Source organism: Gopherus flavomarginatus, chromosome 5 (assembly GCF_025201925.1).
Source record: "Gopherus flavomarginatus isolate rGopFla2 chromosome 5, rGopFla2.mat.asm, whole genome shotgun sequence".
Classification (NCBI taxonomy): domain Eukaryota; kingdom Metazoa; phylum Chordata; order Testudines; family Testudinidae; genus Gopherus; species Gopherus flavomarginatus.
Window position 1 is genome coordinate 130,851,075 of NC_066621.1, and position 22,499 is coordinate 130,873,573.

General features: G+C 45.3%; 2 protein-coding genes across 5 annotated transcripts in view; one reads left to right on the forward strand and one right to left on the reverse strand.

Moving 5' to 3' along the window:
• Positions 1–22,499, reverse strand: part of ITPK1 (inositol-tetrakisphosphate 1-kinase) — a 266,577-nt gene that overhangs the window by 228,349 nt on the left and 15,729 nt on the right. The window lies entirely within an intron of this gene.
• On the forward strand, positions 16,462–21,442 carry LOC127051251 (uncharacterized). 2 transcript variants are annotated; one of them, XR_007774439.1, is made up of 2 exons: positions 16,462–18,075; positions 18,611–20,114. XR_007774439.1 is itself a non-coding variant. In XM_050953337.1 (2 exons), the coding sequence occupies exons 1-2, from the start codon at positions 16,617–16,619 to the stop codon at positions 21,146–21,148; spliced, it is 825 nt and encodes a 274-aa protein (XP_050809294.1). In that variant the 5' UTR covers positions 16,462–16,616; the 3' UTR covers positions 21,149–21,442. The 2 variants fall into 2 exon arrangements, 1 of the variants encoding a protein (XP_050809294.1); XM_050953337.1 differs by lacking the exon at positions 18,611–20,114 and adding an exon at positions 21,033–21,442 and having other exon boundaries at positions 16,462–17,325.

Here is a 22,499-nt window from a genome sequence, read left to right on the forward strand (position 1 = left end):
CACAATGCACATTTCGACTTCCCCTATAGTGATCTTCTGGTCCGGGAAGAAAGTCCCTGTTTGCAGCTTCTGGAACAGGTCAGTGTTCCGAAAGCTGCGTGCATCATGCCCTTTTCCGGACCAGCCTGCGTTAAATGTCTGTGAAACGCCCACGGTGATCCACAAGCACCTAGAGAAATACCCCTTGCAATTAATGTACTCGGTGGCCTGATGCCAGAATTGAAATGTACTTGCCATCTATTGCCCCTCCACAGTTAGGGAAGTCCATTTGTGCAAAGCCATCCACAATCTCACACATGTTGCCCAGAGTCACGGTCTTCTGGAGGAGGATGTGATTAATGGCCCTGCACACTTCCAGCAACACAACTCCAATGGTCGATTTTCCTACTCTGACCTCTTTAGCAAATGATAGGTAGCAGTCTGGAGTAGCCAGCTTCCATACTGCAATCGCCACGGGCTTCTCCAGCGACAGGGCAGCTCTCATTCTCATGTCCTTGCACCGCAGGGCTGAGGCGAGCTCATCACGCAGTCCTATGAATGCGGCTTTTGTCATGCGAAAGTTCTGCAGCCACTGCTCATCATCCCAGACGTACTTCACAGTATGATCCCACCACTCAGTGCTTGTTTCCCAAGCCCAAAAGTGGCGTTCCACTGTGGTTAGCACCTCCATGAATGCCATAAGCATTCTCGTGTCATATGTAGTATGCATGGCGAGATCAATGTCATGCTCCTCTTGCCTTTGTAGCTTAAGGAATAACTCGACTGCCACTCATGACATGTTGGTCAGTGCAAGCAGTATTCTGGTCAACAGCTCAGGATCCATTCCTGCAGCCAGAAAGGGGCAGGGCAGGGCAGGGTGCGCAGTACAAAAAACGTTGAAAGATGGCACCAAATGCAGACAGAAGCACAAGGAGTGCTGGGATGTGAAGCGATGCATCACGGAGCATTGGGACAGGATCCAGGATGCCCCGCCACCCCTTCTGCCTTCCCACAAAAGTCTTAGCAGCAAAGGAGAAAGAGGTGCTCTGTGGGATAGCTGCCCGGAGTGCACTGCTCCAAATAGCGCCGCAAGTGTGAACACGCTATTGCGCAAGCAGCTGTCAGTGTGAACACACAATAGCGGTTTTCCTTTGGCGGTCCCTGAGCAGCACTGTAATTTTGCAAGTGTAGATGTGCCCTTAGTGCAGTTACCAAGGGCTAATCAAATCTTGGGAGAGGTACAATTCCGGTCTTTAAATGGCCCATGATTGTTAATTTATAGGAACCACAACCTCAGCACGTCTTAATGAGTCACACTGTCATTTCTTTTGATTATTTTTGAACGTAGTTTCCAGATAAAGCTGGAGATCCAATCACTCTAATCAAACATCTCAAGTTTTTTCCCCCCCTGCTAGTTCTAGAATCACACTCTACCCATTATGGTATCATTAAAACTGATTTGTTTCCCCATACTGATGTGAATGTGTGTATAATGCGCACAGGTCTCACAAGAGAATAATCATCTTGTCTAACCCTCACTAAAAGAAGGGTTTGTTAGAGCTACAGGATGCCAATCAACCCAGCTAACTGTACATCCTACTACAATCAATCTGTGGCGTAACTTCCAGCTGAGGTACCATGTGTTCCCACCATTCCACTTTCATTTTGAGGTCTGTCATTTAACTGAGGGCCTAACAGTATCAGAACAAAGGGCCATGCTGTGATTCTGCAGGGTTTTGCAACAGAAAATGCCCTTCTATCATCACCTCAAAACAAAACTTCTTCACTGTTAACATTGAAGGGTTACTTACACTTGCAGTACATGAAAGTTAGCGTGAACTTTTCCATGCACGAAGGCCAAAATTGGACCTAAAGCCATACATAGGCACCTAAGAGTCAAACCGTCAACAGAACCTAAACAACTTCGAAGCACAAGTCCCATTGACTTCAAAAGTACAAACTGATGGAGGAGTACAGCTCAGTTTAAACTATTCTGCTTTCTTGACTAGAGGAAGTTCAATCTATCAGAAAATGCTGCCGGTTGCACATATAATAGACGTTCTTTGCTTGAGATTGCTCTTCTCGTAGTAAGGGTACTAATGAGGCTCTAGACTTATCCTTTTCAGTATAGATTAAGTATAATCTCAATGTAAAGTCTAAAATTCTAACAATTAGAAAACTAAAGAAACATCCACTTTTGCAATTGAAGACTACAGAATGGAAACTAAATAACTAAAACGTAAATGAAAAGTGTGATTTAAATTTTGTTAAGTAATTTACATAAAAATCATGATATAAAATTTAAGGGTTTTAATAACTTTTTAAAAGTAATAAGTATTGTTACTTTTATCCAAGATGCAAATAAGATCCTTATCCCATTAAGTCTGATATTCCACCTCCAGCTGTTGACCAGTAACACATGCTTCAGTATACATCCTCATGCTAAATTTGCCATCTAGTTCCCTGAACTTTTATGTCGATATGGGACTCGAAATACCACAGAATTCTTGGGCCCCTGCCTTATATGCATAGTCAACACAATAAAGGCTTGGCCTGTTTCTTAATCATTAAAACAGACTCACTTCTCTTCTTCCTTAAGTTGTTCCATTGCCTAGAGATGCATTATTTACTGTCTGGACTAAGCTATGACAACACATTTCTTGTCCTATATCTGAGCTGTAAGTTAATGACACTAAGTCAAATATTACTGGTGTTAAATCTTTACAGTGGTATAAGTAGCTATACCAATAGTGTGAAGTGGCTACTATGACAAGGACAGTAATATAAGACCCTAAAAGAACAGATGAAGTTGATGATGCCTGCCATTACATAAGCTCTCACGATGTTCCCCCCCTCGGATGTCAGAGAGGAGATGGATGAGCTTCTGTTCTTTTGAGACATTGCTTCTTGAGATGCTGAGCCTCAGGTTTGTTGTTGTACTGGGGAAAGCTGTAGGATTAGCACTCCAGACCTCTCTGAAAGTAAACAACTTTTGCTGAAATCACTCTTACAAGAAAGACGTTAATGCCAAATCCTCCGATTTTTATCAGCTACCTCTGCAGGCCCTCATCAAAATAATCAACCAGACAATGACATTACAGCATAGAACTGCTTTATTTTTGGATAACAGCAATTTTTTGTTGCTGTAGCACTAAAAGCAAAATTGTTGTACTCTCTGTGCAAGTATGATTAACTGGACTCATCTGAAAAAAAACCCAAAGAGATTATATAAACAATTCTGCCTGAGGTGCAGAGGTTAGAATCATATTAAACATGGTCTTTAACCCAGTAATTCTACGGTCTAGTACAGATCCTTTTATACATAAAAAACATGCAACAAATGACGATTACTTCCATGCACTTAAACTATAGAAACTTGGGTGCTCTCCATGGGCAAACTCAATGACCAAATTAACCAGTTATTTTCCAAGTACTAAAATCATCATCAACCAACAAAGGTTACATAGCACTTCACTGAGCTTCCCAGCTCCTCCCACCCTACCCACCCCTCTTTTGGGAAGTGCAGCTCACATTTGCCTTATAAGACCAGGCATAAACGTGCCTTTGAGAGATTAAAGTTGTAGGACTTGATTCTTCAAGCTCTGCACGTTTCGTATGAGAATGGTGACCTCAAAATTGGTGGATGCTTCCTGACAGGGGACACTGAACAAAATCTCCTATACATTCTCAAAAGGTTTCTCAACTAGAGTTTAACACAAGTTAGAGACCAGAAGCCCAATCTGTCTTCCCAAGCTGGCTGTCAATAGAATAGTTATGCTCTTGGTCATCCACTTTCCTGATCTCCATTCTCCAGGACAGATGGAAATTTCTCCTACAACTAAGCTTGGAAAGATTAGTAGTCTTTTTTAAAATCTGTAATTTTGATAAATATCAATTTCACTGTACACACACAAACCATTGAAAAAAATGTCCATCAATAGAAACTGAAATTTATAGGTAGTCAAAGAAAGAAAAATGTTACTTGAGAACTTATCAGAGTTTGATTTAAGGCTATTTACTTTGTATATCTTCCCATGCAATGTTGACAATTTACATTTTAACAGTTATAAAGATTTATTTTTGAATCTCAATGTTTGCTGTCATTAAATAGTTTAAAATTTAAAATAGATAAAATGGAGAGGGAAATGCTTAAAAATAATTGTTTTTATAATTTTGACAGATATAGTTATGTTTGGTAGAGTTCAACTTAACACCTCCATTTTATGGGGAAAAAATTAATGCTTCCTAGATCCAGTGCAGTAGAATAGACATAGGTGCAACTTTTGTCAGCTCTCCTGTGCCACCCGGAGTTCCCTATATTTTCACAAGGTCTGAGAAGGCATTTGTTTAGGTTCAAGTCATATCATGCATCCTGCTGAGATATTTAGTCATATTCCAGTTTCTTACTTCTTTGTAGTTATGGCTCACAATCACTCATTTGGAAGGAACCTGTGGGCGCAGTGTGTTGTCACACGGTGCTAAAAAAAACTCTCATTAGATCTGCTGCTCTGTTTCTCCCTCTTCTGACTCCTGAGGTTACCTCTGGAAACGTTCACTTAGGTGGGAAAGTTAAGTGAGCAAGGAATCTTTCATCTAGAGAACTGAAAAGGACAACCCACAGATCACGGCCCAGCTTAGAACACAGAGCTCTGCCAAAAGCAGTCAATTCTCTTCCCCTTTTTTAGTCAAACTATTTGATTACTTGCTTCCATTTTCATTGTCAGAAAGTGACCTGGCCAATGGTTTCTATTTACCCCATTCTAACTGGCATAGGACGCCTAATGACTTGTTTGTGCTACTTTTTAGACACTTGAAAGAGTTGTTAACTTCCAAGTATTATTTTGTCAAAAGATCCCATTTTCCAGAAGAGAAATAAGCAATCTTGGAACCTCCTTTTATATTCTGGGCCTCATTTTGCTAGAAATAGATTCTATAACTGGATTGTGAAACACTGTCCTTATGAGAAAACCTGCAAGGATGCTACCTGGTCATTGATACATTGTATGCTAAGCATCAGAAAACTGAGTTGCTATCCTCTTCTAATACAATTTTCAGTCAGCAGATCATGCATTCAAATCTCTTCTTTACATTTTGGGATGAATATAATTTAAAATAAAATTATTTTTATAACAGTAAATAGAAGAGTATTGAGGGCCTGTCTACATATGGAGTGAACAAGAGCTCCTTGAATAAGAGCATCCACATGTGGAGTTATTCTAAAATAGCAATTCCACGTTAAATTTATAACCTTTCTTATTCCAGAACAACTTTCAGAATGGACAAGCCCTGACTATGTGAGAAAGAGAAAGTAAATGAATCATTCCTTCTGGAAAGTGGTAATTTTTTAGTTCGAAGCTAATTGAATCACCCTCATAGCATCTTTTAAATCTCAAGCTAAATTCTAATTTTTGAGAGAGTTTTTCAGAGGCTTCCTGTTTAGCACACAGTCACCTCTCTATGGCCCTGAGCCAAAGCTCACTGAAGTCAATAGAAAGACTCCAACGGACTTCAGTGGGTTTAAGAGCAGGCCCCATTTCTATGCAGTGTCTATTGCATTTTGCACCATTTCATTATAATACCCGGGTGATTGGTGGATGATAGCAACTGCTCTTCCTACTTCTCATGAATTAGTATGGTCTTCTGAGGGCAGAGGATTCATCATAAGAGCAATCAAAACTACAGGCAAGGAAACTAGATTTGCTCATTACTAATATCCCAGAATGAATAAGGGAAGGGAACTGGCTCATCAGCAGCACACAAGTTGCTTCCACAATATTTAAAGCTGAAGGTTTGTTTTGCTCATGTTTGAAAATAACAGGTGGTTTTGAACTCAACTGACTAATTACAGGAGGTGGTGGTCCACCAAGTGGTAAGACAATGGATATACAAAGAACAAGCTCTAACTTGTTTTATGAATGTAAAAAAAAAAAATTTTAAATTAGCTAGTCTTATGTTCTATATAAAGTAAATATGTTTTAAGACGTTACCTGTTACAGACAGTTGAGGGGTGTGTGTGTGTGTGTGTGTGTAACATATATTTTACATTCTCCAAGTACCAAGTGATGATCTCATCATTCTTTCCCCTTCATAGACATCACAAATGAGGGATAGTCAAATCATAACAACTTGGATTTTAAATTGTGAACAGTAGCCTGAAAAAGATCATTTTGAATGGAGAACAGCTGACAGCTATCAAGATTAAATGTCTAAATAAGTAATAAACAATTAATAATAATGAATATTTTGTCAATTCCATAGCAGCCTCAGTCCTAGTCTCAATATCATTCACAATCAACTGAGCCCCACAACAGAGCTGAGAGAGAGTACTGTTATCCCATTTGATAGGTGGGGGAAACTAAGGGCTTGTCTACATGAGGGTTTTAAACTGGACCAAATCAAGTTAATGTGGTTTGAAAATACTTGTGTACACACAATGAAAGTTTCACTGCACACTAACTCTGCATTTATCAGGAATTCTGGAGTCCTCTTGCAAAGTAGGCTAGGTTTGCCTCAGACTGAATTAGTTCAGTCTTTTGTTCGTGCGCACACAATTGCAGCGCACCACTGTTTGCGGGTTTCCAACAGTTATCCCACATGCCTTGCAGGTTGATATTACTGACCTGCGGCATTGCTGTAGCCCTGCTGTGATGGTGAAAGAAGTGCTCTGCGTAAACTCGAATGCTTGTTTCTCTCACCAACAGAAGTTGGTCCAATACAAGTTACTGTCCTGTCCATTTACTTGTGTGACCCCTCTGCCCTGCTGTCAAATTTCCAGGATGAAGAGACAGATGTTGCTTATTTGCTCCTGAATCCCAGTGTATATCATTATTCTGGCCATACAACTGTGACAGCTCTCCAGAAGCCCAACTACATGTCTCACGCAGCTGCCTGGAGCCATGCTGAGATCCTGGATCTCATCGCCATCTGCAGAGACACGTTGGTTCAGAAAGCTCTTGTGGCCAGCCACAGGAATAAGGACCTTTCTGTGGACATTGCAAAGCAGATACTGATACCAGTCAGCTTTGTGTTCTTGGAGAACCAGGGCACAGTATCCAACCTGTCTAACTCATGAAAGGACACCCCTGCCCTCCAGCCTCTGCTGGAACCAAAACTGATCAGAGAACAGACTTGCAGAGAGCAGTGAAGGGTGGTGGGAGATACACCCAGATCCCTCCTGACAGGGGTGACGAGATTAAGGCAACTCCCCTAGCCTCATCTGCATCAAAGACAGGACAGGGAGGCATCTCCATTAGCATACAGAATGGAGAACAGAGATTCCAAGGCAAGAACCACATTGAACTCTGGGACAAGAAAAGCATGGAAGCACTGCATCATGGGGGATCCCCACTCCAGATGTTAGTGAATATGCGCGCACACCCAGCTCAGCAGTTATTAGACCAATTCTAGTAATATATCCTTGATAGATATCCAAAATACTGAAGCAACCTAATTGCATTGTGAGCTCCCTGGAAGGAACATCACCCATAGCCAAGAGTGATCAGCTCCTATTGTCTAGTCTAAAGAAAACCCTCGAGTCATCAGTTTACCCATAAACAAATCTAGTGTTCTCCCTTGAACCACTGTTGTTTCTCTACCAAAACCACTACCTATGTTCAAGTGAGTGTTCTGTTGCATGGACTCAAACTCTGCACCAGTTCCACTGGGATTTCATCTTCTCCTGACTGATTGTGCTGGGGGCTCTGCATGTCTCCGGCACTCAGGACCCTGAGCTACTACCACCATCACCTGGGAACCCCAACCAGTTCAAGCTTCATGGAGTGGGTGAGATCCCTCCCTCTATTTTCTTTTCTACCTCAGGTATTAACCTTTAATAATGTAACTGTTATGTTGGTTTAGGCTCTCCTTGTGTAGTTATCACTATTATTCAATAAATAACTTTTATGGTTACGCTGGTTGCTTCCCTCCCTCTCTGAACTTTACTCTTTCGTATTTTTAGTTTCCCCATTTACTCTACAGCAACGCTTCTTTTACTTAAGCTAAAGATCCCTCTAGCACCCCAAAATACTGTGGGGTTTGCCAGGGCCAGCTCTACAGTTTTTGCTGCCCCAAGCAGCGCGCTGAATTGCCACCGCAGGCGGCAGGGGCAGTCCACGTTCCCTTAGGGCAGCAGGTACGTTTCCGCAGCGGCGGCAATTCGACAGCAGCTTCTATGTTTAGCTGAAGCCGCTGCGGACAGCTAAATATAGAAGCTGCCGCTGAATTGCCACCACCGCGGAACGCACCTGCCGCCTAAGGGCGCAGAGACTGCCCCCACTGCCTGCGGCGGCAATTCGGCACGCTGCTGGGAGGCAAAACAACAGGGACTGCCGCCCCAAGCACCAACTTGGAATACTGGTGCCTGGAGCCGGCCCTGGGGTTTGCTCATCAAGTGGGTTACTACCAGAATAACTGTAACGTTAAAGTGGGGATAAGGACGTGCTGAACTTGTGGCACATAAGGGTTGCTGCTTGGCCTAGCCCACTGAGTCCAGGGACATATAAGAGGTCAGCTTGAAAGTGCTGATTGACCCGGTCCGCTCAGACTTGTTCTGTTAATGTGTGTTCATCTGGTTCTGGAGGAACTCAGCCCTGGGGAACCTAGGTCCTGCAGGGTAGCTCCATTGGGAGGGGACTTGCAGAAAGGAGGGGTAGAACTCCATATGAAAACACAAGTGACACAAGCAGTACACTGATATAATTACAGAAACCTCTGCTCCAAAGAGTAACTCTAATAAATGAGCATTCCCCAAAGTAATGGGCAAATCTGGTAACTATTCCCATAGCACCTGCAACAGCCAGACCAGATAGTCAAGGACAGGCCTCTACATACTGCTGACAGGCCAGACAACCTGAGATGTAGAAAAGGAGGACTTGGGACAAGATTTTGCAGAACTCATGGCAGAGTCACAGAGGAAAACTAGGCTGTATATTAAGACCCGGAGGTAGAAAGAAATACATAAGATCTTTGCAGCTGCCAAGGATAAATCATAGTGGCCAGGGAAAGTGTCACTGTGGACAAGAACAGTATTGTCATGGTGAAGGAGAGCACGGGAAAAGACGCAGATGCAGAGGCAACTCAGACACTACTCTAAGTCAGAATGCCCTCCTGCTAAGCAAGCAGGCCCTGCAGGCCCATAATTTGGGACCCAGCCATGTCCTTCAGCCCCTGGACAATGCTGGCTACTGAGACAGAAGCCACTCCTACCCTCCGCATCCCTGCAGCGGTGCTTCCAGCAGAACCCATTCACTTCGGTGCGCAGAGGTAAGATCTGAAAAGACACTTGCAGCTGGGAGACCAGCTCTTTTGAGCCCTGCAACCCCCCCTGAGAATTTTGAGCTGAGGCACTCAGTCCCAGAGCCTATGCCAGTAAGAGGAGACAGAGACAAGGCATATATTCACCTGTAACTTTATACAATCCCTCCCTCCCCCCCGCCCTCCCACAACAAAACTGTTGTGTATTTAAAGTGTTCTTGCTGTTGCACTTTGAACTTTGTTTGCACTGTTGCAGGAATTAAAGTGACCAACTACACACAAACTTTTAAGAAGATTGTGTTTAGAAAAAAACATTTAACCAACCAAAGATATTATTTCTGGCTGCCTTAAAACTTTGTTATTTTTTTTTAATTGTTCTTCCATAATAAAATCATTTACAATACATCCATTTTGAGTTATCACATTTTGCACAGAAAATCCTTTAAATAAGATTGAAAACACTGATAAGGTTTTGACAAAAGCACATAGGGAACATCAAACTTCAACCACCCACACGCAATATCCTAGCGCTCGCAATGTCTGCATCTCAACACCCCCAAGATGGGCTAACACATTCAGTCATGTGACTTAAAATACAAACAAGAGGCATCCCTGACCGCATTCCCATGGGAGGTGTGTGCTCTTCATGGGATGCCTTGCTGGCTGCTCAAGCCTCCGGACAAGTCTCTGCACCTCAGTCGCCCACCCGTCAGTAAGACTCTCCCCCTTGCTCTCAAATACTGTACAAAACACAACATGCAGTTATACTGGTTGCAACATTTTTTTCTGCTGCCTCCAACCTATTCTAGAAGCAGCACCATCTGCCTTTCACATGGCCATGTGCACATTTGACTATCATTCTACAGTGATTCAGGTGATAGTTAACATGTTCCTTCCTTCTAAGTGGCCAGCATATGGCTTCATTATCTAGGCTAGGGCATCAGTGGATAAGCCAGGTCTCCCAGAATAACCGGAACAACCTCCACACCATTAATGTCCACAGCTCTCCTGGGGGCAAACAGTTTTTTCTCCATTCATTTAAAAAGATCCCAGCATCATGGACCCTCCCAGAGCCCTCTGCATTTATGTTTGTAAACCTGTTACAGTGACCCAGAAGTCCTTGCAGCATCATGAGGAAATGCACATTTCTGTTTATAAATTCTGCATCCTGGGGAGGAGAGGGTGGAATAATAGGTACACGGCTTCCATCAATTGCCCCAATGCAGCTTGGGCACCCCATGCATGCAAAACCATCAACAGTCTCTTGAGAAATACCCAGCTTCATGACCCAGTTAGACAGCACCAGTTCAACAGCATAGCAGACCTGCATGAGAATAACTACAGCAGCTGATCTCCCCACTCCAAATTGGTTGGCTACAGACTGGTAACATTCTGGGTTGGCAAGCTTCCAGACTGCCACGGTGACCTGTTTTGCTTCCTGGTATGGAGCACTGCATGTTGGTCTGCTCCCACTGCAGCTCCTGGTCAGTCCTGCCTAATTCTTAACAAAAAAAACAAAACAAAACAACAACAACAACAACTAAAAGTAGCCCACCCCACCCTGAAGGTTTCTTACCACTGTGGATTAGCATAGCTCAACAGAACAATCCATTCCCGCCAACACACACTGGTTTCCCAGACCAAGAAGTGGCACTGAACGCTGCGTAGGTGATCCAGAAACTGGTCCACCTTGTCCTGCTGCCACCAGTTGCAGAACATCCTTCTGTTGTTGCTGCCACAGAATATTCTCCTGCATCACGTTTGGTGGTAAGTCCAATGCAGAATCCATCCAGTTCTAAGTGCTGCAATACAACCCAAGCAGCATGTGCGTATTCGCTCTCGTCGCCATAGCAGCGTGAAGAATTGTTGGCTCCGTGCTGGTCAACAGCAATTTAAAAATTGGCGCATGCCAGCCCAGAAAGGAAATATGGTGCAGAGACAGTGGAAACACAGGATTTTTTTTAATTGAATCCACTGGGCTTTCCACAATTCACAGTGACAATCCCTGTCCGCTCACTGCTCAGCAGTGAAGCAAAGAACCCTGGGATGGCACTGGAAAGCGCTATCCCTCAGTGCACAGCAAACAGACACCACGCAAATCGAAAACAGAACAGGCATTACATGTGCACACTATTGGTGTGACCCGCGTGTTATAGTTACCTGATATGCATCAAAGAGCTTTAGATTAAATCCCCTACGGAGAGATACCCAATGGTACAAAAAGATTAACTAACTTGCCTAAAAGACAATAAAGCCTATGACAGAGCCAAGAATAGACTCCCTCCACACCGCAATTCTGACTCCCAGTCCTGTGCATCCACCACAAGCCCTTCCTCTGCCACCTATCCTCATTCTGAGGTCCACTTCATTTCAGGGGAAGTAATGCTTGAAATATCTGTGAACATGGGAAGGACATTCCAAATATTCCCAAGAGACTGAAATTGTTCACAGCACATTTATAAATGTATAGGATTTTCCTGAGACCAGATAGATGAGGTAATATATATTACTTCACCTACCTTGACTCTCTAATAGCCATGTTGGTTTCAGGATACAACAATGCAGGATTTTAATCTAATTTTAAAACTGTCTGGGCACAGTGCCTAGCAAACTCTGTGGGTGAACTTTGCATTTACAGTTCAGATGAAGAGATACAGCTCCCACCCTTCTGGGCTTGCTCGAAGGAATGTCTCAGAGCTCTCCTGGGCTAGTGTAGGCGTTCACGACAGACATTTTGGAGTAAACAATTTAATTTCGTGACATTCTCGGGGCAAACGATTTTACATGCAGATGAAATGTATAGGGGGAATGTCACAGGGTGGCAGGCCCCTGTGATTAAAATAAGAGCAGCTCCCCTGTGCCAGAGCAGTTGTCCAAACTGAGCCAATTAAGGAGCTCTTATTTTAATCACAGGGCTGCACTTTGGCTATAAAGGGTCGGGGGCATTTCAGTGAGGGCAGAGCTAGAAGGGTAACTGCAGAAGGAAGCTGCAGGGAGAGAGGTCCTCGTAGAGTGCTTAAGGAAGGGAGTTGGGGCAGGGTAAGAAGACCCAGTTGAAAGTTTTGTTCTTCCTTTAGAAGAAGGCAGGCCAGGCCTTACATCTTCTCCCGCTGGTCAGAGACCAGGAAGAGTGAGTACCTCAGGAAAAAAGGGCTAAGCCTAGCTTATGGCTGGGTGGAAGATTTTTGTTGGATTGGTTGCGTTTTACAACTTTGTGGTAATTAAAACCAAAAAAACTGAACCCGAAAAGGGCTGCATTTGGATGAGAGAGACTGCCGGGGTGGGGGATAAAGAAGACCTGAAGAAGGGCAAAACAGAGGCAGAACACTGCAGAGTGTCCCTCGCCACAAGGGGTGCTCAGAAGGCAGCTGGCTGTGTTAGAGGGAAGAAAAAGAAAAGGAAATGAACTCTTAAGCTTTTGCAACTGCAAAGGAGATCAGGCTAGCATATGGCAGCCCCTAGTCACTCTGCCTTCTTAAAAGGCTCCAATAATCATCTCCTGCAGCCCTACTGCCAGCTAAAGACACCCAACACAGATGCAGGGCTTCATAGTTTCAAGACATTATTCAAGACTAACCCGCGGCATCGGCGGGTTAAAATCGATTGCTCGGGGATCGATATATCGCGTCTAGTCTGGACGCGGTGTATCGATCCCCGAGCGCGCTTACATCGATTCCGGAACTCCATCAATCCGAACGGAGTTCCGGAATCGACACGGAGAGCCGCGGACATCGATGCAGCGCCGTCCAGACTGGTGAGTACCTCGATTTTAGAAATTCGACTTCAGCTACGTTATTCACGTAGCTGAAGTTGCGTATCTAAAATCGATTTTAATTCCTAGTCTGGACGTGGCCTGAACAATATGTGCTTTAGCTGAAAACACTGCACTCAGATCCCTCTCTCATTGCAATGTGTTAAAAGCGCTATTAGGTTGTGCCACAAAAAAGGAAAATGCTGCCTACAAATGGCAATTTACTTTGATTTAAAAGAAAAATAGTTTAAAAGCACTGTTTGCGCTTCTAGGAATGACAATTCTCTGCTAAAACTCCTCACTAAAGGCAGCAGACAACACAGTGTAAGAGCAGTTGTGCGTATCTCACACACACACACAAAAATCACTCAGCATAAGAAAAGGAGGCAGGAGTGCCAAGAGATAGGGAATGTGAGTACTGTACTTGATGCTGCAAAAACATTTTTTGAGATTACTATACAGAGTATTTCCCTGGGCCAAACATGTATTCAGAATGTGCTTAAAAGGGGATCCTAGTAGCACAGCTCAATGACAACCTGCCACAGTAACAATATAAATTTGAAACAGGTCCAAGTTCCTGTTTTAGTGATTTATATGTTTACACAGGCAGCCAGGACTTAATGCAACTAGTATGGAAGGGAGACAGTTCTCATGTCTAATCCCAGCCATGTCCCTGTCACCAATTGTGTGTGGTCATGAAAAATAACTTCCCACCACTCCACCCTGTGTCTCAGATTCTCCATTAATAAAAGATGGGCAGGAGGTGTCTGGGCGTGTACGAGAGAGAAATGCATACAGAGTTCCCAGTGAAATCAATGCAAAGTCTTCCATTGACGTCAGTGGGTGCTGGACTGGACTCTAAATCCAAAACGTAAGGATTAGCCTTTGTACTGTGCTTTGATACTAGAAATACTTAGCGCTCTTCAAGTCCAAACTGTTTTACAAACATCTAATCAATCTGCACAATAGCACCTCCAGACAGACTGGATCCTCACTTTACATATGGAGAAACGGACAGAAAGGTAAGCGACTTGCCCAAGAGAAGTCAATTGCAGGGTTGGGTTTAGAACTCAAGACTTCATCTTCTAATCCTTTGCTGAAACCACTGGACCACACCTTCCTTTTAAGATGCACAGCATCATTATTAACAATAGGGATTATTCATTATGGTAACCGCAATAGTTTTTTAAATACTAGATGGATTTCACCATGAAGCTTGCTAACACAGAGCGCTTCTCACTCCAAGGAATGGTATCAATTTGTAATTTAGTCAGTTTAAAAACTTTTTAAGCATACTAAAAGTAGTTTCAGTCTTAAAATGAATTAGAAATAGTTATACCTATCCCTGAGTCCCCCTGCCAAATGTTATGATTTCACAATTACATTTCCCCATGATTTCTTTGCCTTCCTTATTTTTTGAGAAATACCCATACTAAGAGGAGACACCAAAACAGAAGAGAAGCAATGTAACAGACTATACAAAAAGCTGTGACAAAAGCACAAAGCAAACACTGAAACAAAGTTTTGTCTCTAATCTCTTGCAGTTAGAGTCATGATCATTTATTGCTACTTTAATGGCAGGTGAAAAATTGTCAACAAGGAGTGGAATTAAGTAAAGTGTCACGTTAACTGATTGTACAAAGAGAGAGATCAAACCAGAACAAAAGTATACTGTGCCCGCCTCCCAAACAATGCTCATTGTTAGCAAACATGGGGTGCCAGGCTGCTGGGGAAACTGCTGCCCACAGTAGCACAAAGAGCATACAGTGGGAAGAAAACTTATGCGCAGGGATCTTGTGGTCCCCACAGCACATACTGAGGTATTATACAAGTATTTAATTTTAAAATAACCATTTAATGTCAACATGCCATAACATGTTTCATTTTCATGTGTATGTTTACATGGATAAACATAACACCTGACAGCAAATAGTTTTGCTCAAAACATTTTTTCCTGTTTTAACATGTAGATTAGAATAAAACACCAAGATGATCCTACTTATTTCTCACACAATCACTTCTGGGTCATGCCAGCATCATAGCAGCAGGACATTGCCACATGGAAGACTCAGGTTCTATCCGATGCAGGTACTTACACCACGCCCATCAACACGACACCCAAGTGCTCTTCCAGGTTAAAAAACATACATGCTGACAAACATCAATGAAGTAAGGTTTCCTCTCCACTCCAGTGCCCCTTCTCCCGGGAGAGATGTATGAAGTTGTATGTTAGGATCTGTTTGGTTTTGATTAGCTATCCATATAAACCGATATCTTATGAGGGTGACTTTGAGTGAAATGAGGGCAAAGGCGGTGCCCTCATTTTTACATTTGGACGAGAAAGTGGCAAGGCTCCTACATAAATGAGTTCCGGAGTTTGGAGCTTGTCCTCAGGAAAGCCCTGTCCCCAAACACATGAGCTTCCCCATTGCTGGGGACAGTTCCACTGCCCCTGTTGGGTCTAAACTTTTGGTGAACTTTGGGGAGCCAAAACACACCCAGACTGGCTGTCTCTGCATAATCCTTCCTGAACCCTTTTGAACCAAGCACTGACCTGCAAACTACTCATGACACCCCCTTTTCTCAAATAGCCATTAGCCTTTATCTCTATGCATTTACTTGTTAACTTGCTTTTCCTGTAAAATCTTGATTGATTATGCATGACCATTATCTTTTGTTAATCACTTTGTTTACTTCTGTGTATAAATATTGATGCTCACCCCTAATAAAGGGGCCACACTTAATCTAAAGCTTTTAGAGCTAAGGATAGTGTGAGCCCGTTGATCAACGCATTGGTGTCTGGTCTCTGACAGAATTGTGTGCCCCATACCAACTCCGCACGAACTCGGGTGCTGGAGAGGTGAGTGAGGACTTGCTTTATTTACCTAACAATTTGGGGGCTCGTCCGGGATTCCTTCTGGTGCGGTACCTCTGTCCAGTGGTCAGACCACTCATATATGAATTGGCAAGGCGCCACAGGAGATTTCTCCCAGCCAATTCAATATTGAGGGGTCGTGTATTGGACAGCAGGGTAAACGCCAGTTGGAGGGCTCCTGTCAGACACCATGGGTCAAGGGACTAGCGTGCCTCTTGAGAGTCCGTTGGGGATTGTAAATAAGTTATAGAACGAAGGGAAACTCCCAGTACAGACAGGAATGTCTAGGAAGAAGTTGTACACACTATGTGTAAGGAATTGGACTGGGTATACCGCGGTATTGGCCGACCCGGAGATGAGGTGGCCTTCGTATGGCTCTTTCGAACAGGCTGCCTTAAGAGGAGTAAAGAGCCAGATCGAAAAAGACCATCCGGGACAGTTATGTTACTGGTTTTGTTGGGACACAGCAGCAGAGCTGTGGAAATCTTTAAAAATTATGGCAGTCAGGTACTCTCCCGAGAGTGAACCCCCTCCAGGTTATTTCGATGAAGGGTGTAGACCACGGCGTGTTTTGACTCGTCAGCTGGTCCCCTCTGCACCTGCCCCTATTCCTCCGCAGGGGGACTCTCTCCATGTAGCAGAGGGGAATCTGCAGGATCCCAGATTGGAATTTCTGCAGAAGGATGAGGAGGAAATGAAGGGGCAAACCTCGGGAGGAGTAGTTACTAGGCTAATGTCCAAGCAGATACAGCAGGGTGCATGCCCCCCCCCGAGGATAGCCCAGAGGATGTCCCCGTCAAATCTCTTGCGAGTAATAAAAGTATAGTTAGAGAGATGCCTTTACAGGTGCACGATCAACCTTATATGGGCAATGATGGACGGTTACAACATGCTAATATTGTGGAATATAAAGGATGGCTAGAATGGGATTTGAAAGAGTGGGGACGGTTGTCAGGGTCTTTTGGGGAAAATCCCCGAAAGATCATAGAACTTCTAGAAAGATTGTTTTTAAGTTATAATCCTACTTATACGGATGTGGATCAGTTGTTAAGTAGAGTTTTGACCGGAGAGGAACGTAGTAGATTGTGGATGGCAGAAAGGACATGGGGAGATAGCAATGCAGTTAATCTTACTTGGATGGATAGGCGGGATCTGGCCGCTGGCTGGAATCCCCTAGACTGGACTCAGCCAAGGCTGACTCAGCTGCGAACAGATCGAGAGCGATTGTTAGAGAGACTCAAGGAAATGGCTCGCCGCTCGCCTAATCAGGCTGAGTTCATGCAGATTCGGCAGGAATCTGATGAGCCGCCCAGAAAGTTCTGGTCGAGGCTATTGGAGGGGGCCCGAATGTTCACTCAGATGGATCCTGAGAGAGAAGCAGACCACCCTACTCTTATTTCGTTTTTTGTGAATCAGTCGGTGCCCCCTGTAAGGGATTACTTCTTAAAGTTTCGCCCTGGTTGGGGAGGTGAGTCAGTCACTTCAGTGTTGGACGTAGCTGATTTTGCCTGGGAGAAAGAAAGGGAAAGTAGTAAAAAGAAAGAGAAAAAGGAAGAATATAAGCTGATGGCTTTAGCTTTTCACGGCGGTGTTCGAGGCAAAGGCCGTGGCCGTGGCAGGGGATTCCAGGGTGCTCGGGGAAGAGGGTCCTGGCGACCCCAGCCATCAGGAAATTGTTTTCAGTGCGGACAGCCCGGTCACTTTAAACGTGAATGCCCCTGGGGACGCCCAGAGGGTCTGGTTGCATCCGCAGATGCTTACACAAGTGAGGAATACACCCCTGCACCACCAGCTCAGCCCATTCCCCAGGCCTGGATCAACTACGGGAAACAGCAGCAGCCGCAGCAAACTCAGCCTCCTCAATGACGGTACCCCGGGGGCGAAGGCAAACAATGTGATGGTCTTATTTCCTTAATGTCTTTAGCCGGCTCCTTTCTCACTTTCTCCCCTCCCAGCAAAGAGCCTCGTTTAACCCTTTCAGTCCAGGGACTGCCTGTCTCTTTCCTCATTGATACTGGGGCTACTTTCTCTCTTTTAAATCATGCCCCCTCTCCCTGGCTATCCTCTGAGGTTAAAACTGCGACTGGGGTGGAGGGCAACCCACAGTCTCTGGGACTCACTTTGCCTTTGAATGTTATTTATGCTGAGAAATGTTTTCCTCACCGTTTTCTTTTTTCCCCAGCTTGTCCGATCCCTTTGATGGGCCGGGATTTACTCTGTAAGCTTGAGGCTACTTTAACCTGCACTCCTGAAGGGGTAGGATTATTGATGACAGTGTTAGGAGATTCGGCCCCTACTCAGGGTAATTGGGAAACACCCCCCTCTCTCTCCCCTGACCTCACTGACTTGCCTTCAACCCTCTGGGGAATTTCTGACACTGATGTTGGCCTGCTCCTTTCGGCAGAGCCCGTAAGGATTCAGGTGAAGCCTTCCTTAACCCCCCCGTCAGTCCCTCAATACCCCCTGTCGCTGGAAGCCCGGGAGGGCATCCGCCCCATTATCGAGGGATTCATTGCACAAAAGCTAGTCCGCCCTCAGCGCACTCCCTGTAACACCCCTATACTGCCTGTCAAAAAGCCTCCTAAAAAGGACGGAGACCCTGTTCGTTGGCGCTTTGTACAGGATCTACGAGTTGTTAATCAATATGTGGTCCCTCTTCATGCAGTAGTTCCTGATCCAGCTACTATCATCAGCCAAATCCCCTGGGATGCTGAGTGGTTCACTGTTATTGACTTAAAATCAGCTTTTTTCAGCATTCCTGTGCACCCAGACTCTCAGTATCTCTTTGGTTTCACCTGGGAGGGACAAAGTTATGTCTGGCAACGACTTCCTCAAGGCTACAGAGACAGCTCCACGATTTTCAGCCAGTGCCTCCGCCACGACTTGGAAGGTTTCACCAGTCCGCAGGGATCCACATTGGTCCTATACGTAGATGACATCCTATTAGGTAATCGCGAAGAAGCTGCCCTCCGCATCGATGGTAAGGCACTTTTATTATACCTACACACCAGAGGCCACAAGGTAGACCCTAAAAAGATTCAATGGGTCTCACAGAAGGTCCGATATCTGGGCTTCCTGTTAACCCCAGAGGGAAGACAGATGGACCCAGCCCGCATAAAGACTATTCAAAACTGCCCTCTACCGAACACCAAGAAACAACTTTGAGGTTTCTTAGGATTAATTGGCTTCTGTCGCCCCTGGTTGCCGTCCTGCGGGGAGTTAAGCAAACCGCTCCACCGACTCACTGCTAACCTTGCTCCTGACCCTTTGCAGTGGTCCCCGGACACTATTCAAGCCTTTCAGTTACTCAAGGACAGTGTGACCTCCTCCATGTCTCTCCGCCCCCCCAATTACAGCAAACCCTTTCACCTTTTTGTCCACGAGAGGGGCGGAATTGCTAGTGGTGTCCTTACCCAGCTGAGCGGGCCCCACCATTTCCCGCTTGCTTTTTACTCTCAGCAAATCGACCCTGTCGCTCAGGGAACCCCATCCTGCACCCGGACTCTGGCAGCAGCTGCCCTGCTGATCACAAAGGCAAAGAGCCTAACCCTGGGTCATTTTACCACGGTTTGGACCTCTCATGCCTTGTCAGCCCTTCTGCGTAGGGGCACAACCCAAGTCTTTTCGGCCCATCATCAGCAACAGCTAGAGGCCGAACTCTTAGAAGACACTAACCTAATTTTTGAAAGGTGTGGACCCCTTAATCCAGCTACCTTGCTTCCTGACCTGCCAGTCCTCCAGGATCAGCACGACTGTGTGGAAGTAGTTTACAGCATCTTACAGATAAGAGACAACCTGTTTGACGTGCCACTGGACAATCCCGATTGCATCCTCTTCTCGGACGGAAGCTCCTTCTATGTTGATGGCAAGCGTTTCACTGGTTATGCTGTCACCTCTGAATGGGACATTCAAGAGGCCGCCTCACTGCCAGGCAACTGGGGAGCCCAAGCCGCTGAACTCTATGCCCTGGCCCGAGCTTGCCAGTTGGCCGCTGGTAAGACCGTTACCATTTTTACTGATAGCAAATATGCTTTTGGAGTTGTGCATTGTCATATCCACCTCTGGAAGTTTCGAGGTTTCCAGACAGCTGCCGGTAAACCCATTCAGCACCTCCCCCTCATCCACAAGCTTTTGGACGCCCTCCAAAAACCCTCTGTCCTGGCTGTAGTTCACTGCCGGGCCCATACTAAAGATAGTAGCCCCGTTACCCGTGGGAATGCCCTGGCTGACGCCTCTGCCAAGAAGGCTGCCACCTTACCTTTAGCCATGCCCACCTTGGCTATTGCAGCCTCCTCCTTTACTCCACCGCACCCCGTACCAGTACCCGCTGCTGAACTACAATCGTGGGAGAGCCTCGGGGCCACTCTGGTCAAAGGGACCTGGCTTATGCCAGATGGCCGAGCCTGCCTCCCTCGCTCCACATACCCCGTGGCAGTTCGCTGGCACCATGATAAAGGGGGTCACTACGGCACGCACGCCCTCGTGGACACTATCGCTCGCTTTTGGTATGCTCCAGGCATTCAACCCTATTGCCTATCAATAGTGAAAGCATGCAGCACATGTCAGCGTAATGGACCTGCTCCGCCTCTTAACAAAATTAAGGGTGGAAGACCTCCGCCTGCTGCTCCATTTCAACATCTTCAAATTGACTTTGCAGATATGCCAAAGGCTTTTGGGAAAAAGCACCTCCTTGTTTTGGTTTGCCCTCTGACTTCCTGGGTCGAAGCTTTTCCTACTGCTAATTGTACTGCTGCCACAGTGGCGAAGATTCTCCTTAGAGACATTGTACCCCGTTTTGGCATCCCTCTTGTACTCGACTCAGATCGCGGACCTCACTTTACTGGTCATGTCCTTGGCCGTTTAGAACAAGGACTGGGCATTTCACACTCCTTTCATACACCCTACCACCCCCAGTCTAGCGGGAAAGTTGAGCGTATGAATAGGGAACTTAAGTTTACATTGGCTAAATACTGTCAGGAAACAGGATTAAAGTGGCCTCAGGTACTTCCTTTGGTCCTGTTTCACCTTCGTACTCGCCCAACCCGCGCATTGGGATTATCCCCCTTTGAACTGCTCTATGGACACCCCCCTTTCAAAGGCGGGGCGCTACCACGTACTGATGTTTCACTATTGGGAGGGGATCATATGACCACCTGTCAGTTTCTCTCCCTACAGGCTCGCCTCCGTACCCTTTGGAAAGCCTCGCAGTTTTCCCAGACCGTGCCGCTGGAGGAACAGATCCACCCGTTCCAACCAGGGGGCTTCGTCTGGGCCAAAAAGTTCGTTCGTGATGACACCCTCCAGCCAAGGTTTACTGGACCCCACCAGGTTCTTTTGACAACCCAGACTGCAGTGTTCCTGGAAGGACGCAAATCTTGGATCCACCACTCCCACGTCAAGCCAGCCGTAGTGGACCACAGTGACGGACCAGCAGCTCTTGTCACCACTGAGGACACTGCCTCCGACCAGTGGACCAGCTTACCTCTCAGACATTAGACTTAAATTGACTCGAAAAAAATGAGAGGACCCTTTATTCTGACAACTGTATGTTTTTTTTTTATGCTTTTTTAGTTTATTTTCTGCTTATGAAGATAATGCTTTTATTAGATATTCCCACGAGGTTAAAACTCGTATTTTAGGAAATAGAAGTAATTGCTGGGTATGTACTCAATTTCCAGTAAATGCAGCACAGGGACTCCCCTTCACACCCATTCCCCTAACCACTGCTAATATGACTTGGATGCCACCGACTAGAATAAAAGATCCAGTCCAACCCAATCTTACATGGGACAAAACAGGAGTGCCAATTAACAAATATCTCAGGGTAACCAATCAAACAGGATCACTGTGTTTTGTTAAAGGAAAAGGGTCAACTTTTGTGGGAACAAGTAAATGCAACATATATTTTAATGGCACCGCCTTTAGTAAAAATCTTGGCTTCAAGCCTTGCGCATCCCACTTATCCCATATGTGGATCCCTCACCCCGATCCAACCTTTTCAACTTTTTCATGGAGGGGCAGGTTTTCAGAGTCAGTTTTTAAAAAGCCCTGCTCAGATCTCAAGGGTGTCCAACTAATTGTTAAAGGATACACAATTGCCTTCTACAACTGCTCAAGCAGTACTACACTGCCCTTTGAGAACAACACTACCAAATTGTGCCTCTGCAGTTCACACAACGACCCCTCTGCGTTACCAGGGGAACAGTGGTACAACGGGTGGTGGGTTACCTCCTACTTTGAGAAATGGAATACCCAAAACGCATTATATGGAACATACTGGGTGTGCGGGCCCAAAGCTTATTATTTTCTCTCCCCTGATTGGGCAGGGTCATGTTATTTGGCATGGCTAGCACCGCCTTCTCGCATCTCCCTCACTCCCCCTCATTTTCCCCACGTTCGTAACATCCGTGAAACTGACAGAGATATTAATCTCCGTGATGGTTTGTCCTGGCAGCGGTGGGCTGGTCACACTAGCTTGAAGGGTGCTATCATCCGTCTACAGGGACTATTAGAATCTTTGACCAATGAAACTGCAACCCTATTTGAAAATCAGGCCGGGGAAATGTCCCAGCTGCGCCAATTAGCTTTGCAAAACAGAATGGCTTTAGACATAATGTTAGCAGCCCAGGGAGGAACTTGCGC